Source organism: Zalophus californianus, chromosome 5 (assembly GCF_009762305.2).
Source record: "Zalophus californianus isolate mZalCal1 chromosome 5, mZalCal1.pri.v2, whole genome shotgun sequence".
Taxonomy (NCBI): domain Eukaryota; kingdom Metazoa; phylum Chordata; class Mammalia; order Carnivora; family Otariidae; genus Zalophus; species Zalophus californianus.
The window spans coordinates 153757562-153770219 of NC_045599.1; the positions used below are offsets into that span (position 1 = coordinate 153757562).

At 62.0% G+C, this 12658-nt stretch overlaps 1 protein-coding gene across 1 annotated transcript in view; it reads right to left on the reverse strand.

Annotated features, from left to right (window-relative positions):
- Window positions 1–10191, reverse strand: part of NKD2 (NKD inhibitor of WNT signaling pathway 2) — a 30619-nt gene extending 20428 nt beyond the window's left edge. The window contains exons 1-5 of the mRNA XM_035727540.1: window positions 10086–10191; window positions 9703–9818; window positions 9370–9560; window positions 9010–9281; window positions 8616–8695 (exon numbers count right to left, since the gene is read on the reverse strand). Of these exons, the coding sequence (XP_035583433.1) occupies window positions 8616–8695; window positions 9010–9281; window positions 9370–9560; window positions 9703–9818; window positions 10086–10191 (765 nt within the window). The remainder of the gene's footprint in view (window positions 1–8615; window positions 8696–9009; window positions 9282–9369; window positions 9561–9702; window positions 9819–10085) is intronic.
- Window positions 10192–12658: the final 2467 nt, after the last annotated feature.

Consider the following 12658-nt stretch of genomic DNA (forward strand, 5'->3'; position numbering starts at 1 on the left):
GCAAACTGCGGCTGGCACCGCACGGGGGATTGAAGGCACTCAGTCTGAGCGGAGCCGGCGGGGTGCCCCTGAGGCTGCCGGGACATGGGTGGGGTCCCTGCGAGGCCCTGCAACCCACCCGTCCCACCCAGGCTTCTCTGCAGAGATGCAGCCCGGGGGAGGGTCCTGACAAAAGCCAGTGCTCTGCGCGTACAGGTCATGGTCAGCATGGTGGAGGGTCCAGAGCGAGGGAGGATGGCCCCCACCTTGAGTGGAAATTCGACAAGGCAGACTCAGAGCAACCCCACACGCCAGGGACCGCGCAGGTGCCGCTGGGTCAAGTTGCACAAATCAGGCAGAACGGAGTCTACGAAGGCCCACGGTCTCTCTGGGGAGCACCAGCCCAGCACCTGGGGGGGAAATGAGTGGGGAGGGTCTGAAGGTCCAGGCTGGGGTCTTTAAAGGCCTCCAGAGAGGTGACGCGTGAGTAGACACCTGGAGGAGGGGAGGTAGTGAGCCGAGCTGTGCGGACAGGCTTCCAGGCAGAGGGCAGCACACGCACAGGCCCTGGGGCAGGACCAGGAAGGAAGCAGGAGAAGAGTGGGTGCCACTGAGCAGGTTCAGAGGTGAGATGCAGGTGAGGGGTGTCAGCCTCCCAGACCTCCACTGAGGAGGCACTGGCATCAGCCCTGTGTCCCCAAGGCCCCCCCAGCTCCGAGGCGGGGGAGGCAGGTGGAGGAGGTCTGGCGGGAGGGGAGGGAGTGAGGAGTGGGTCACAGCGGAAGGGGGTGGAAATGGCTGGTTCGGCATCAAGAGCCCAAGTTGAGGGGCTTCCCGAGGACGGGGATGTGGGAGGGACAGGCTGGGGACAGAGGACCCGATGCTAACGTGGCTGACTCGGAGCACCCTTCAGAGTCAGCCCAGCGCAGGGCCTGCCCTGGTCTGCAGGGGCCTCCTAAGGCTTTTCCTGTTGAGTCAGGCAACTCAACGCCCTGAAACTGTCCTGAGCTCCTCACTGGGGTTCCAGATACAAGGCGACCGTGTCACGATCCTGCTTCCAACAGGCTCGGTGGGAGCGGCCCCTGCTAGCCGCCCTCCTTCCCAGGCTGGCCACGGAAGAACACTAAAGCTGACCCGGCTGGGGGCCCGCCACGCCTGGGAGCCAGGGGGGCATTTGGGGAGCACGGCCCTTGTGTCCCACACACCGACACCGGGCGCTTGTTTGCGTGCCCGGCTTAACAACGCTCTGCTTTCCCGAGCGGGGAACGGGAACGTGGAGATGCCTTCTGGGATCAGCAAACACCGGGATCGAGCTACTCCAGCTGCTGCTCGGTGGGGGTGTGGGGACGTCCTTGGGGCAGCCTCAGAATGAGGACCTCCGCTGACGCCTCGCTGTGCAGGCAGCCCCATCCTCCACAGAGAGCTTTGCTGCCCGTGGCTGTTAGTCCCTCAGAGGCCACACAACACAGAAAACAGGGCCTCTGCATGTCCACGGGTGACGCACCTGGCTGAACAGTGCCTCCCACAACCCATGCCTCACCAGAAGCTCGGAATGAGACCTTATTTGGAAACAGGGTCTTTGCATGCGTGCTCGGTTAGGATGGGGGTGGCGCTGGATTTGGGCAGACCCTAACCAGTGGCTGACATCCTTGTAAGAAGAGGGGGGACACACAGAGACACGGGAGGAGGCCACGTGTAGACCCAGGCTGAGATCAGGCAGGTGTGGCTGCAAGCCCAGGGGCTGAAGAGACAAGGAAGCACCCTCCTCTGGAGCTGTCAGGGAGAGCACAGCCCTGTGGACACCTTGATTTTGGACTTCTGGCCCCTAGAATCTTCACGGGATAAATGTCTGTGGTTTTAGGCAATTGTGGCAACACAGGCTGCTTTTTTAAGAGTCTCATGCTCTACCAACTGAGCTAGCCGGGCATCCCCTCAGGCTGCTTTTTTACATGATTATCTTCAGTACTTGATTCTAAGGCATTCCCGGCATGTGCTTACACTGATTAGCTGTTGATCGACTCCAGAAAGATGCACCGTCAAACGTACTGGGGCTGGTGCGCACAGAAGGGTCCAGCTTCCTTCACTGAAGAATCACCCAAACCCTCCTGGTGGGATCAGGAAAGGATCTGCCCCAAACTTCATCTGGGGACTCAGGGACCCTATGGTGGTGGCCAGCCCCTCTTGGGTTCAGCATGCACACGTGGATGTCCCCACAGACCCAGAGGACGCCGCACCCCAAGATGGTCAGGGTCAGCTGGCCAACCTCTCACAAACCCTAGAAAAAAGGAACCAGAGAGGGAGTGGAGGGGCAGGAGGAGCCGAGGGGTCTTCCCTGAGAAGAGCAGGGTGGCCAGACCCTCCGAACACGTGCGTGGGAAGCCCCAGCTGCTCGGTGGCCCCAGGGGGTCTGCACCCCATCGTGCAGGGGAAGCAAACCAGGTGTGCTGGTGGCAAACCCCTCTCTGGGCCCCACTCTCCCTACAAGACCCTATCCCCAGCTCACACTGGCTCAGGGATGCTGGCCCAGCCAGCCCCATGGCCACCCTGGCACGGCTGCACCCACCAGTGGGGCAGCAGGTCCCCACCAACCCCGACACCTGGAGTTTATGCGGCTCTGGCATTGGGCTTATGCCCCCGTGAAAGTTAACGAGGTCTGGTGGGTCCTAACCAGCAACCCTCCCAGAGCTATTCCAACCGCGGGAGCACCGCCTCCAGCAGAATGAAGGAGAGACAGGTGACGGAGCTACTTGAGTGTGGCACCCGCGTGTGCACGCAGCTAATCGCGCCCACGATGAGGGCCGTCGACGTCAGGCCTGCTCTGCTTCCGGAAGCCGTGGGTTCACCAGCAGCAAGCCTGGCTGTGTGAGCAGTGGCCCAGAGGCCTCTGCACACGGCCGGTCCTCCGCTCTGTGGGCAGGAGACCACAGCACTGTTTTCCCGAGTGTGGACGCTCCTGGTGCTTCCCGAATCCTCCATTTACACACCTGTCCCGCTTGCTTCAGGGCTTCTCTGAAGCCTGGCTGTGTGAGCAGTGGCCCAGAGGCCTCTGCACACGGCAGGTCCTCCGCTCTGTGGGCAGGAGACCACAGCACTGTTTTCCCGAGTGTGGACGCTCCTGGTGCTTCCTGAATCCTCCATTTACACACCTGTCCCGCTTGCTTCAGGGCTTCTCTGAAGCTGCCCCAAGTGTGCCCGTGGATATGGAGGCTCCATGCTCCCTAAAGCCACTGCCCGAGAGGGCACAGGCCGTCGCACACCTGAGTGTCCCCAGGGCGGGCGGCTGCACGCACTGTCCCCAACAGCTTCCTGGGAGCTTCTCCGGAGACCAGCATCTCAGTCATGACCACCGTCCTGGCATGGGGGAGAGGCCCTGCTCCCCAGGGGCAGCCTCTGGGCCCACCACGGCCCCGCCACAGCCCCGCCATGGCCCTGCCACGGCCAACACAGGTGGATCCTGTGCCCTAGCCCCAAGGCTGGCGTGCCGGCTGCAGCCTCGCCTGGTCAACCCCAGAGTCCTGGCCACACGACATAAGGGTGCCCGCACACACAAGAAGCGGGCACACACACTGCCCCCTGGCGGCCAAGTGGCCCCCACAGCAGCCCCACCGCCCTCCACAGGGACCTGACTGGGGTGGACACTGCATTCACGGCGTCCGGCCCTTCCAGGTGTCCCTCGGCCCCTCCGGAGTGTCTGATGCTGCAGGCCACAGACCACCCCAGCACCCAGGGGATGACCATGTGGGCATGGTGGGTCTCCCTCTCCTCAGGAGTCCCGCCTGCAGACTATACCCATCCACGCTTCCAGCTAGGCCGTGGGGCAAATTTTAGCCCCTCCACCACTGGAAACCACTCAGAGCAGCCAGCCCCTGCACAGGTGCTTGGGGCCATTCCGGTGGCTCCTCAGACGTGGACTAGCTATAGGATCACTGGGCTCATCCTTAGGCAGAATGGGGCCCTGGCTGGGGGGGGAGGCATTTGCAATTTCAGAAGCATGGGTAGGGGTGAGGGGCTGATGCCACCCGACCTTGGGGAGGGGTCCCCTGGGGCTCAGCGAAGCCTGGGTCCCCAGTATGACTACTGTTGGCTCCTCTGGACCTCGAACATCTGTGCCACCTTGCCACGTGGCAGGGCCATGTCTGAGGACACAGCCACAGTGCTGGTACCCAAGGGCCAGGCACACAGTGGGCACCCAAAGGAGAGCAGAGGGCTCCTGGCCCTGATACCAGACACCCCACAGGCCAGGACTCCAGGAGGTCACAGCATCCCCAGGGCATGGGTCACAGAAGACCCAAGGTCAGCCTGCGGAGCCCCAGCCACCTGTCCCACTGAGGGTCATACAGGGAAGTCCGCTCCTTCCACGAGGCCCGTGGCCCATGCAACAGCCCAATGGCATCGTCACGCTAGTCTCAGGACACACACTGTCCCGCAAGCGTGTGGTGTACTCCCCACACCAAGCTCTCTGCGTTGACTGCGGCCGGTGTGGGAAGAATTTCCCAGGAATCTCTAGAAGAAGCCACAGCCACTCCCCTGAGATGTGCCTGTCCCACTGCAGCCATGTCCTCTGGCCATGTGCTGAGCAGGCGGGCAGGTGAGTGGCGGCCAACGGGCCGGGGTGGACACTGCATTCCCCCACAGGTGGGGCAAGGGTGAAGCCTGTGGCAGGACCTGCAGGGTCCCAGGCCCTGGAGCCTGGTTCTGGGGAGGGCTCACCAGGAAGACATCACACGGTGCCACGGGGCTGAGCCCCCAGATTTCAGATGAACGCTTGCCTGTGGTTAAGATGCAATGTGCCGCGAGACACACGGCCTGTCCGGGGGGGACACACGTGTGTGGGACTGGCATGTGCGTCCTTGGAGCTAAGGTCTGCTCAAGATGGGCAGAGCCCTGGGGGCTCGACAGCCACATCCCGCGAGGCCAGCTCAAGGGTCCTATGCAGCAGTCTTGGCCACAACACGAGCGAGTGTCTGTTAAAATGCCACCTCTAGAGTTCCCGAGCTCGAGCTCGGAGTTAGGCGGAACATCCCCTTTTAGCTCACTTAAAGGAAATGTGTTCACTTGCAACAAAATTTCAATTGTTAGTGATTCTTGCCCTTTGAACATTTCCTGCCAGCCTCTGCGAACATTACAGAAATGACAAATCTGCAGGCAGATGGTGAGCAACTGTGCAGAGGGAAGGGCATGCTTCTAGGACAGGGCTGTCCCCACCTACAACCACAGCCCCGCTGACCACTGGCTGTCCCCACCTGTAACCCGGACCCTGCTGACTGCTGGCTGTCCCCACCTGCAACCAGGACTCTGCTGACCGCTGGCTGTCCCCACCTGTAACCCGGACCCTGCTGACTGTTGGCTGTCCCCACCTGCAACCAGGACTCTGCTGACCGCTGGCTGTCCCCACCTGTAACCCGGACCCTGCTGACCGCTGGCTGTCCCCACCTGCAACCAGGACCCTGCTGACCGCTGGCTGTCCCCACCTGTAACCCGGACCCTGCTGACCGCTGGCTGTCCCCACCTGCAACCAGGACCCTGCTGACCGCTGGCTGTCCCCACCTGTAACCCGGACCCTGCTGACCGCTGGCTGTCCCCACCTGCAACCAGGACCCTGCTGACCGCTGGCTGTCCCCACCTGTAACCCGGACCCTGCTGACCGCTGGCTGTCCCCACCTGCAACCCGGACCCTGCTGACCGCTGGCTGTCCCCACCTGCAACCAGGACCCTGCTGACCACTGGCTGTCCCCACCTGTAACCACGACCCTGCTGACCGCTGGCTGTCCCCACCTGCAACCAGGACCCTGCTGACCGCTGGCTGTCCCCACCTGCAACCCGGACCCTGCTGACTGCTGGCTGTCCCCACCTGCAACCAGGACCCTGCTGACCGCTGGCTGTCCCCACCTGTAACCCGGACCCTGCTGACCGCTGGCTGTCCCCACCTGCAACCCGGACCCTGCTGACCGCTGGCTGTCCCCACCTGCAACCAGGACCCTGCTGACCACTGGCTGTCCCCACCTGCAACCACGACCCTGCTGACTGCTGGCTGTCCCCTCCTCTAACCCGGACGCTGCGGACCGCTGGCTGTCCCCACCTGTGACCAGGACCCTGCTGACCACTGGCTGTCCCCACCTGTAACCCAGACCCTACTGACCGCTGGCTGTCCCCACCTGCAACCAGGACCCTGCTGACCACTGGCTGTCCCCACCTGTTACCAGACCCTGCTGCCCTCATTCCTCATAATTTTCATGCATGCACAACCTCAGTTACTCCCCTTCCAAGATCCTCCATGCCACACCTGCCAGCATCCCACATCACCCTAGCACAGCCCTGGCCCTTCAGGGGGCACTTGGCAAGGAAGTGATGCAGGTCCTGCCAAGATCAAACTGCAGCATTTCCCAGAATCAGCAAGGACGAGTATACTAGACCTCGAAGCAGGCAGTCCACCTGCCTAGAAAATGCTAATATCGGTGAGTGTTTCTGATGTGCACCAAGTAGGCGCCAGGAGCCAGCATTGCTGGCAAAACCAACCTCATTTCCTTTGTTTTGGGGGGGAAGAGGGCAGGTGACAGTAGGTGGACACACATTTGATTTCCACAAGGTCATCTGGCACCGTTCTTACTCAGCACAGGGCACCGCAGTCTGCATGGAGACAGAGTGGACCGTGTCCCTCCCGGGGGTGCTGCACCTTCCAGGCCGGCCTCTGCCAGGCACTGCCAGGGAGGACACAGCTCGGGACACCACACACGGAGAAGGCTGCAGGACGCTGGGCAGAAGGGACGTACGACCCAACCCCCCACTGTCCCTGACTGAGCAATTTCCCGGGGCAGAACCGGGAGCAGGGGTGTTGGACAGAGCTCGAGCTGGGCAGGAACCGCCCCAGGGTCGCTGGGTGACGGCAGCAAGGACACATGTGCATCCTGCCAGTGTGCGGCGAACCCGGGCCGGAGGTCAATGCCAGGCCGGTGCCTGGCTAGAGGCTCACACCCCCACAGCCGACTGCGGGAGACACGGTAGTCATGCTGCCATCTTCAGCTAGAATGTATCTAACGGAAGGGGCACCCTGTGTTCTGAGATTGTGCTCTTTCTGTAGCTTGGTGTTAAAAGCACCTTGTTTCCACATCAGCTTGGGCTACTCGGATGGCACAGGCTGGGGGGCTTAGGAACATGGCTATTTATTTCTCACAGTTTTGGAGACTGGAAGCCCGAGATCAGGCTGAGCGCAGATTCCGTGTCTGGTGAGGCCCCTTTCTGATTCTTAGATGGCGTGTTCCCGAGCGCCCTCACATGGCAGACGGAACAGGGACCCACCTCTCTGAGGCCTCTCGTAAGGGCACTAACCCTGCCATCGGTGCCCCACCCTCATGCCCGGATCCCCTCCCAAAGCCCCCAGCTCCCCAACACTGTCACCTAAGGGGTGAGGTTTCAACATCAGAATTTTAGAGGAACACAAACACTCAGACTGTAGCGGAGGGGACAAAATAGAAAGGGATACCCCACCCCACTCCTGAAAATGTCCCGAGAGTGTGGCATCCATCAGACGGAAACACTGTTCTGGCCCCAGCTGCTGACGCCTGGAGTGTCACGGCCATGTTCTGAACAAGTGAGGGCACTCACCCAGACACCGCCCAGGACCCAACGCACAGTGTCAGGCCCTGTACCCACGCGCCCAGGAGAAGGCCCCCCGGCCTGAGCACGATGTGAATGCACACGCAGATGATCTGATCACATGCAAAACCGAGCCTTTAACCCCATCCCCTTATCGACACGCCCCCTCCCTCTGGCAAAACAAACAGACAGACCTGGGCTGCTCCCTGGGGCCGTCCTGCCCTGGGCCCCCACACAGGGGAGCACACGTCCAGCCAACGTTGCTATGGTGTACCCAGAAAATGCTTTAAAAAGTATTTCCTACCTTCCCGGGTGCGCACAGAAACGTCACTTCCAGAAGGCATGAACCTTCTAACTCCAGCAAGTGTTCATTTCAGGGCATATTGGAGCCCTTCTCAGGACACTGCACAAGTGTCTGCAGACACACTTAGCATTTCTCTTTAGCAACCGGCCAGAAGGACGTCCTTCTAAAAAGGGAGCGGACATCCCCATGAGCTGGTGCACTCTGCTGCTGAGGGCTTCCGAAGGGGGCAAGCCAGCACGAGCAGGGGTCTCTGCCATCCCAACGGATCCAGTTCCCATGGACGCTGATAACCGTGTAAGGACCCCCTGGTCCTGCTTGGCACATATGTGTGGGTCTAGTTTACTCAATGTCCCTCTGGTACCCCAGGCTGGGCTGTTCTCTGCTTCTAGACCGATCGATCACCTTTCAAACCCACTCTCAGGGTCAACTGGGTCCTGAGCCAGACGCCGCAGCACCCACAGCCTGGGCCCCTCTGCAGGTTGGTGGTCACCCGGTCGCACGTGGGAGGCATGGTGGTCTCCAACCCCAGCCAGTGACCCTCACACATGGATGGCCAACCCTCCCCACCAAAGCCTCCAGCCTGGGAGACTGAGGCTTGCTGCCACGAGACCCTAGCCTGAGACTCAGAGGCCGGGGAGGGACAGGCTCTGGGTCCGGCTGGCATCGCTCTGGCATGCCCACTCGGGGGTCCCAGCGGGGTCACGACTCTGACCCCCGACTCCCTGGCCCACAGGCCTACCTGCTTGCTGCCGGTGTTGCGCTCTGCGTCCTCCGTGCCTTTGCGGCCACTCGCGAACGCGGACACCACGAAGCTGTCCCCTGCGGCACCGCGAGCCGACGCGCGGGAAACGAGCCACCGAGGAAGAAGGAGACGCGCCGTGAGCCCCAGACGCTGCGCCTGAGCCGTGTCCCACCCGCCCGGCGCGCGCATCCCATCTCCGCGCGCCCCGCGCTCAGGGCTCAGGTCCAGGGCCGGGCCGGGGTCCGGGTAGCGGGGGGACCCGCGCGCTCCCGGAGACCCCGCGGCATCGTCCCCACACCCCGCGGGCCCGAGGGCGGGACGCGGTAGGCTCCGGGCTCGGGGTCCCGGCCGGTGGCAGTTTCGCGCCTCGGCCGCCGCCCGGCACGCTCACCTTCGGGGCTCTCTCTCCGCTGGGGGGCTGCGGCGGCCGCGGCGCGGCCGGAGCGCGGGGGGGAGGCGGGGGAGAGTGAGTGGCCGCGCCCGCCCGCCGCCCGCCGCGCCCGCGTCTCACAGTGCTTGGAGTGACACTTCCCCATGCCGCCCCGGGGCTCCGCCGCCCGCGCGCCCGGCGCCGCGCTCAGAAGCGAGTCGAGGCTCCGGCGCCGGGACCGGGCGTCCGCGGGGGTCGCATGCACCGGGCGCCGGGCCGGAGCAACCGGGAGGCTGGGAGCGCCGGCGCAGCGGCGGGGACGCGGGCGAGCTCGGCCACGGCGGCGACAGCGGCGGTCCGACTCCCTCTGAGCGCGCGCGCCCGCTCCCGGGCTTTAAGTGCAGCCCCCGCAGCGCCCCCAGCGGCCGCCGCTCGCAGCGCACGGCGCCCGTGGACCCGCCCGCCCGCCCCCCACCAGCCCCGCGGGCCGACTCTGCCCGCGAGCCCTCGGGGGCGGGTGGGGGGGCTGCCAAATGGGGACGTGGCAGAACGGCGCCCGCCAGCGCGAGGCCCTGGGACAAGCCGCCATGAGGGTGGGCAGGGGCTGCAGTGGCCCGCGGTGTCGGGCGGATTCTTTTGGGGGCAGCTCCCGACCCCCCTCCTCATCAGGCCATCTCTGGTCGGGATCCCGCATTCTAGGGGAGACTAGAGCACCTCCTTTTGCAGGAGAGGACCCCGGGGCACCGCCCAGGACTTCAGAAACACAATCTGCACCGTAGCTGGTCGGGGGTGGGAGGCGAGCTGCTTGAGCGAGCCAGAGGATAGGAGGTCTGCGGGGAGAGACTTGGAGAGGGCGACCAAGGAGGGGTCTCCAGACAGCACCAACTCATAGTCCTGTCCTGGCTTCTATGAAGCCGTTGGCTTCTTCTCCAAAGGTCCAGCCCCACACTCTGCCTCCCATTAATCAAGGACAAGAAAGGACCAGCTCCCTGCGCGTGCTGGACACACCCTGCGTTCCCTCTCCTTTGGCCTTGGCTGGACTTCTGGGCAATGGTGGAGGGCATCAGCTGGCCCTGGGGTGCCACAGCCCTGGTCACCTGTACTCCGCCTCCTCCCCGTGAAGGACAGGGCCACCTGCACCCCTTTCCTCTGCTCTGCCTCCTTCCTAGAATCGTCCAGGTGCTCTGCTGACCCCTCCCTCATGCCCAGCCCCTCAGCACCCCATCTGTGCCCTTCCCTGCAGCCCTCGCCCTGGGAGGACCCCTCCCCTCCCCCTCTTCTCCACTTGCCTTCAGAAAAACCATCCTTCCTCACCTCTGCCCTGGACCCCAGCTTGCTGCTCCCACACGACTTTTCCCCTCACTTGGCCTCAGCGTTCCCTGCCCACCAAGCTCCTGTGTCTCCCAGAGCAGTTTCAGCTCTGCAGGTGCCTGTCACCCCGTGGTCACTCGCCCATTTCTGATCTCTGTGAATATCCTCACCATGACCCAGTGCCAGCTCCAAGCCTTGGAGATGGGCTGCTACGCCCAAGGTCCCTCACCTGCCCAGGCCTGGCCCACCTCTTCAATGTGGCTGGGACTCCCCAGCTTACCTCTGCAGCCCCCACTGCTGCCTGGACCCTCCCTACCCACCCCCCTACCCTGGGGCAACACGCACTGATGAGCTGACATCCAGCCAAGCCTCAGGGTGCTTTCCAAGCATCATTGTCTACTTCTCAGCCATCGAGGGGCGAGGGGCGAGGGGCGAGGGGCGGGTGCTAACCCCCCATTACAGCAGCCCGAAGGGCATAGCTCGTCAACCACAGACTGCGATCGAATCAGAGTCCCACTCCTGACCCCGGCAGACCCCCGCACCAACCGTCAGCCAGGACCCAGGCTGCACACAGGGCGCAAATACAGGCCATGTGAAGCGTGCCATGGGTAACCCTGGCTCCCGGCCATCCCGGCGATGCATGCCGAAGGAGCCCAGCTGAAGGCCGGCCGCGGACGTCCCAGGCACTGGGCTGGCAGAGGAGTGCCTTCCGTATGGCCCCCGGCCCCAGGGCTCAGGACCCTCCACCTCTGGGCAGCCCTCCCAGGCTCTCCCAGCCCCTCCTCAGCCTCCCATCCACCCATACAGCTTTTAATGCCCAACTTAGAGTCGGCCAACCTGTCATCTTCTGTGCTCCATGTGTCCTATTACTGTGTTTGCGACACCTTGGAAATGGAAGCCCTTCCAAACGCACATGTTTATAACCATCAGCAGACACCAGCTCAAGGGCAGGCGTGCGACTCCTGTGCAGATATGCTCGTGTGTGGAGCCGTGTGATGGAGATTCCTCTGTCCTCACTCACAGCTCAGCCCCGCAGACGCCGGGAAGCCCGCCACCCTGCCCTCCCACGGGGGGAGGGTGGCTGGGACGCCCGCCCAGGGGTGCTGGTGGGGCCTGCAGAGTCGCATTCCTTCTGGCTGAGGCTCTGGTCTTTGTCGAGGGCCGGGACGATGAGTGTGTGTCCTGGGAAGACAGGTGGAATGGGGGTGCCTCTGAAGCAGTCCTACAGTCCACTGCCCTCTTCCTCCTCCCCAAGGTGGCCCTGGACTGCTGGGGCCACACCTGAGGCCGGGCCCTGCTCTGGACAGCATCTGTCATCACATCTGCTTTGTCACACAGAGAGAGCCGGATTGTAAAGCAGAAATTTCACACATGGTCCATATTGACCTGGATTCCCCGGCCAAGGCTTTGCATTTCTTCTTTAGCAGCTTTACTGAGATGTAACTTATATACCCTACAACTCGCCCACTTGAAGTGTACAATTCACGGATTTTTAGGCTCTTCATAGATGCACACCACCATCACCAGTCAATTCTAGAAGATTCTCGTCACCTCATAAAGAAACTCTGTACCCTTAGCGCTTACCCCCAATCTCCCATTCACTCCCTGCTTCCTGTCTCCGTGGACCTCTGCGTTTTGGACATTTTGTGTGAACAGAACCATATGACATGTGGCTGTTCGTCCGCTTCTTTCATTCAGCCTAATATGTCCCAGAGTCCCTGCATGGTTGTCAAGGGTCAGCATTTCGTTCCTTCTTATGCCTGAATCATGTTCTGCTGTGTGGACAGACCCCATTCTTCTGCTGATGGACAGTGGGTTCTTTCTACTTTTTGGCTGCTGTGAGCATTCATGCACAGTCCTTATGGGAATGTGTTCTCAGTTCTCCTGGAGGAGTAATTGTGGGGTCATGTGGCAGCCCTTTGTTTATTCTCGTGAGGAGCCATCTGATGGTGGGTTTTCCACAGAGGACGCACCACTTCCTAGTGCCACCAGCCACACAGTGGCTCCCATGGCCTCCACAGCCGGCCCACCCTCGTTCCTGACTTTTTTATTCCAGCCAGCCCGGCGGGCGTGGCATGGTGTCTACCCATGTGCGTCTGCATTTCTGTGGTGGCTCATGACATCAAGCATGCTTTCGCTCACTTTCCTTGGAGAGATGTCTGTTCAGATCCTTCACCCTTTTTCTTGTGGAGTTGTAAAAGTTCTTACATATTGTGGATGCAAGTCGCTTCTGAAATACGTGATTTGCAGACATTCTTCCCCATTCTGTGGCTTGTCTTTTCACTTTCTGATGGTTTCCGTTGAAGCACGGGTTTTATTTTAACATAATCCAACTTACTTACTTTACCTTCTGCTGCTT